The sequence below is a fragment of the Centruroides vittatus genome, unplaced genomic scaffold (genome assembly GCF_030686945.1).
Source record: "Centruroides vittatus isolate TY-2023 unplaced genomic scaffold, ASM3068694v2 contig_2565, whole genome shotgun sequence".
In the NCBI taxonomy this organism is placed as follows: domain Eukaryota; kingdom Metazoa; phylum Arthropoda; class Arachnida; order Scorpiones; family Buthidae; genus Centruroides; species Centruroides vittatus.
In genome coordinates, this window is record NW_027121627.1 from 514,643 (window position 1) to 519,589 (window position 4,947).

Consider the following 4,947-nt stretch of genomic DNA (forward strand, 5'->3'; position numbering starts at 1 on the left):
AGAAACAAAATAATTCTTTTAAAAAATAATTAGTATCATCTTATCCTTTTATATCCTTTAAATAATTTTAAATAAATCTTAATGAAAGTACTAATAATTCGATAATATCTTTATGAAGATTCACAAAATATCACAAAGACAGTGAGATGATCTAGTATCAAAGATCAAAATCGTTTTAGGCTACAATGTAAGATCAAATAGCCCAGTTACTTTAAAAATTCACAAAAACAGGTATACGTTGAGAGGTGGCGAAGCGACCACTTCCAACACGGATTTGGGGAAAATAAAAAAATGCTGAGTAGCATGTAACTTGTTAAATTTAAAGCCCTTTTCAAGTTAAAAATAACTTTATCATGACATATGCAATTCAAATGTACAGTATATTATTATCAAGTAAAACTTTAGAAGCTGTATTTTGTGTTTGGGGTCAGTTTTAAGTGCACATCCTCCACTATCACTATTTGTAGACATCATAAAAGGTTAAATGTTTAAAAATGTGTAAATAGTTGGTAATGAATTTAATAGAAATTTCCTGAAAAGCATTGCAATTGAGAAAATTTTTCTTTATTCTTGCATATTTCAAATATTACTTTTAAGTTAAACCTAAACGCAGAAAGGATTTATATTATCTCAATCCAATAAAATAATTGATAATAAATTTTCAAATGCAGTTTTTATAATTATGCATCTGCCAGATATCGATACATGAAGACATATTCAAATTATGAAAGAGATATATTTGCACTGAAAGCCAAAACCAAAACAAGAAGAAAACGCGGTAAGATTTGGCCTACCTTTGTGGAGGATCCGGATTCGAACCCAATCCAAAACCTTACAATATGTCGCATGTAGTACGCTTAAGTTATTACGTTTCGGAGATTCTCAGCTATTTTGGCCACCCAATTGCGGGTCGGTCCTATCGGTAATCGAGGAGATCGACGATTTAATATACTTGTGTTTCGCGTTTACTAATCAATGAACCTGTCACTCTAAGACACGAATTCGAGTCCAGGTAGAAACATCAAATATTTTTCATAAATAATCTATCCCGAATACAGTACATTTGGCTCCGTCGACCACACCATTCTGATTATGGGTTTGTATTTGATATGGAAGTCTAATCTACATCCGTCTCTAACATGACGAATACTCTAATCCAGTAGTTACTATTAGTTTAGAGTATATTTTTATTTAGTTCAATCTCTACCTTGGAAATAATTAGTTGTAATCGTGTCATATATTAACTCCCATATCATTTGGATTTAAAAACCAAAAATCAAACACATTTCTCTTTGGTTCTTGGTTCCATTATATATTTGGATATTACATATTTCGATTTATATTTTGAATGTCACATTAGAATTTACAATATTAGACACTAGGGTTTCTCATTTCAAGGTCTTTTGCTTGTCCCGGGATCCCGAGATAAAACTGAACTGTTTCTCGGGATCCCGGGATAGAATTAATTATTTTTAAGATATACAAAATATCTTGAAATCAAATGATATAATTATTTTTCATTTTTTAAAGTAATTTAATACGTTCTGCAACCTACAAAATCATATTAATAATGCCGTGTAAGATGTATATTTAAAATTATCTTTGAATTACGTAGAAATTTTCACAAATAAAAAAAATTTATTAAAGTTTGCTGGAAACTGCATACAACAACAACAACAAAATGCTTTGAATTGAGTTAAACATTTTTTAAAAATGAACTTAGATCAAACTTCTAACTTAAAAGGTAATTTTCGTAATAAAACATAATTAAAATTAATAATACAAATGTATTCTGACAGTTTATGAATTAATTATACTTTCTATTTGCAAAATTTCCTCAACCTTAATACAAAATAAGAAAAAAATGAATTTTTAAGAAATTTGCGGGATTTTCCGGGTTAAAAAAACAACCGGAACAACCGTTTGAGATACCCTATCAGACACATTTAAAACATGAACATATTTTACGTGGACAACAATTAATACTACTCAAATATAATATTATATTAACTTATGAAGTAATAATATAAGTAAAAATCCCAAAATACATTCTACAAAGTAATAACTCTTTAGATATTGCTTTGGTTGCTGCAATATTTTGTTTCGAAACTTATTAATCACATGCAAACTGTTGTTAATATTTTCACGAAATGTTTTCATTTTTCTTGTAACTGTGTGTCGAGGAAGCGGCAAATTCGTATGCACTACACCATACTAAGAATTGCCGTTCCGGTTCCAAATTAAAACTTTTTGTTTAACATTTTTTGTATTTTATTTTTATACATTTTAAATACAGTAATTAATTGCTTTTTTAATGTTCTAAATGTCTGAATTCAGAATCTGTAGGTTTTAATTTTCTGTTAATTTTAGAAAATGAAAAACATGTACCGGTATTTACATAAAATTGATAAATTTTAATGTTTTGATTTCACAGTTTTATTTAACTTCTATATTCATATTGAAGATGATAACGATCACGTATATAATTAAAATATACGGTATTATTACATCACAGAATATCCTATTTACAAATTCGTGGTGTAATAATTCGTTAATATCATAGACAAAGAATTTACTTTTTTAAGAATATCTTTTTAATTTGCTTTTAAAATAGAAGCTACATGTTTCCGCATAATCGTCCTCTTCAGACTGTATTCAAAAGCGGCAAAATTATATTACGTCAATTTACTATAAAAGTATTAAAATAATATAGTGTAGTATTCACCTAATATGTATATTTCAAGCCATACATTGCCTGTAAGCTTATGACTATACAAACATAACAACTCCATATAGGCTACAATTAGTTTAGCTGAAAAATTACAACTATATTATTTCACTATTGTGTAAATAAACAGTAAAATTTATGTAATTTATAAAAATAAATTTGTTTAAAGATAATTTAAAATCTTACAAACGCATACCATTTTTAAAAAAATACTCTTTCCTTCTTGTAGGCACTAAGAGGATCGTTTTAGAAAGCCCATTATGAATTCGGTTGGCCCACAATGGGTGGTAAGAGATGAGACCCGACGGACCACAAAAAATTCCTGAGGTTTTTCGATTTGTCCAGATTCGACTTCGTGTCTCTCAGAGCGGCAAGAGCCACCTTAACCTCTCGGTCATCAGCCGTTGATATATACCATTTTAATTTTAAATATAATAACTGATTAATTTCGAAAATAAAAAAGTTTATTTTAAGGGAAAACGGTTTATACTTAGTGCAATACTTAAGGCCTTATTTTCGATTCAAAAACGCTTTAGTGTACACTTTCAAGATAAAATTACTGATTTTTTTTTTATACAAGTAAAGGTAATTTTGCGTCTAACTGAAATAATTTCGAAAAGGACCTCAAGTATTACTTTTTCATAAATTTAATTTTGAAGTAAGTTAAATTAAGTAGTAAAACAAAATTAAGTAATAAAACAAAATAAAATAAATTGATCGTTTTTATATATTTTATATTTAATAAATATTTTATAGTAAAATTAAATAAAATTGAAATATTTATCATGATGATTTTTAAAATAATAAATATACGTTTGTACTGTACTGTACATTCACTTAAAAATTATTTAATATTTACTAAAAGCGCCATCTTATGTTGAAATTTTTCAAGATGGCGGGCTGCGCGTAAGCTTGTTAAACTCGAGAGTGACATTTGTCATTTGGTGAAATTTGTAAAAAAACACCTGTTTATATAATCTAGTCGAAGTGATTTTACGGACAATGGATAAGTTAACCGTTATTTCAGGAGCATTATTTTTAACAGCTGACATGTTTGCCGTTGCCAGCTTGATCCTTCCTGACTGGATCGTATCTGACGTCGGTGGTGATACACGTTTAGGACTAATACAGACTTGTATGACACTTTACGGACGAACACAGTTATGTTATGCACCTAATTTGCAGCCGGAATGGATGCTGACTTTGATATGTATTATAATTGGATGTTTATGTGTAACTATAACTATTGTGCTCTTGGTAATTTCTCAATGGAATATCTACGTTGTATCTTATGCTAGATGGGTTGGATTTTCTGCCATGGTTCTCTTCTGTTTAGCTGCAGTTATTTTCCCTATGGGTTTTACCATGGATGAGATTGGAGGAGAACCTTATCAATTACCGAGTAGTCATCAAGTTGGACTCTCCTATATATTCTTTGTTTTAGCTCTGTGGATTACTGTCATTTCTGAATTGTTTGCAGGAAAAGTGTGCATGCCACACTTCTAATTAATATTCAAAATGCTTTCTGTAATTCTAAATAGACTGTAGATGAATACTGTGCCATTTATATTTATAACATGAAAGCATAATTGATTTAAAATTGTTTATACTTAGAAAAGTATGCACTGTACATGTTACTCTACTGTGTAAATAGAACTATTATTTATTTTTATGCATAAAATGTAATGTTTTTTAGTGTGTATAAAATTGATTGTCTTCCAGGAGATAATTTTAATTTTAAATAGAACAGAAAATTAGGTTAAAAATGCTAACAAAGCTATTTCTGTTCATGTAAAATATTTTCTCTTAAATTAGAATAATCTAAACAATTTTTCTGTTAAAATTAGAAATTGTTTTCAGTTGCAATTGTAAAATGAAAGTGTTTTTAAATGTCGCCCGATACTAATTAATTAAACGCATTCAAAGATATAAAGCATTTATTTAAAATATATTTAAATGTCTTAGTATACAGTTTAAAGAATAAATTAATTGCATATTGAATTTGGTTTAGTAATGAATATTTGTATTAGATCATGTTACATGTTTGCCTTTCTGTTTTTCAAATGAAGTTTTTCTTGAAGAACAATAGATATATTGTTAAATCTAATCAGTATATTAAATATGCAAACTTAAATAGCTTTTTTTTAAATATAAGAATGCATTTTGAAACAGTTTTTAAACAATTCTGACAAATGAAGAAGAAATTCCAAACCAAATTC

At 28.1% G+C, this 4,947-nt stretch overlaps 1 protein-coding gene across 1 annotated transcript; it reads left to right on the plus strand.

Moving 5' to 3' along the window:
* The first annotated feature begins 3,619 nt into the window (after nt 1-3,619).
* LOC136971477 (modulator of smoothened protein) lies at nt 3,620-4,729 on the plus strand. The gene has a single exon (XM_067265936.1). The coding sequence runs from the start codon at nt 3,731-3,733 to the stop codon at nt 4,232-4,234; it is 504 nt and encodes a 167-aa protein (XP_067122037.1). The 5' UTR covers nt 3,620-3,730; the 3' UTR covers nt 4,235-4,729.
* The last annotated feature ends 218 nt before the right edge of the window (nt 4,730-4,947 follow it).

Bases quoted from the DNA above. Each gene is read 5' to 3' on its own strand.
- LOC136971477 (XM_067265936.1), top strand. From the start codon at position 3,731: ATGGATAAGTTAACCGTTATTTCAGGAGCATTATTTTTAACAGCTGAC.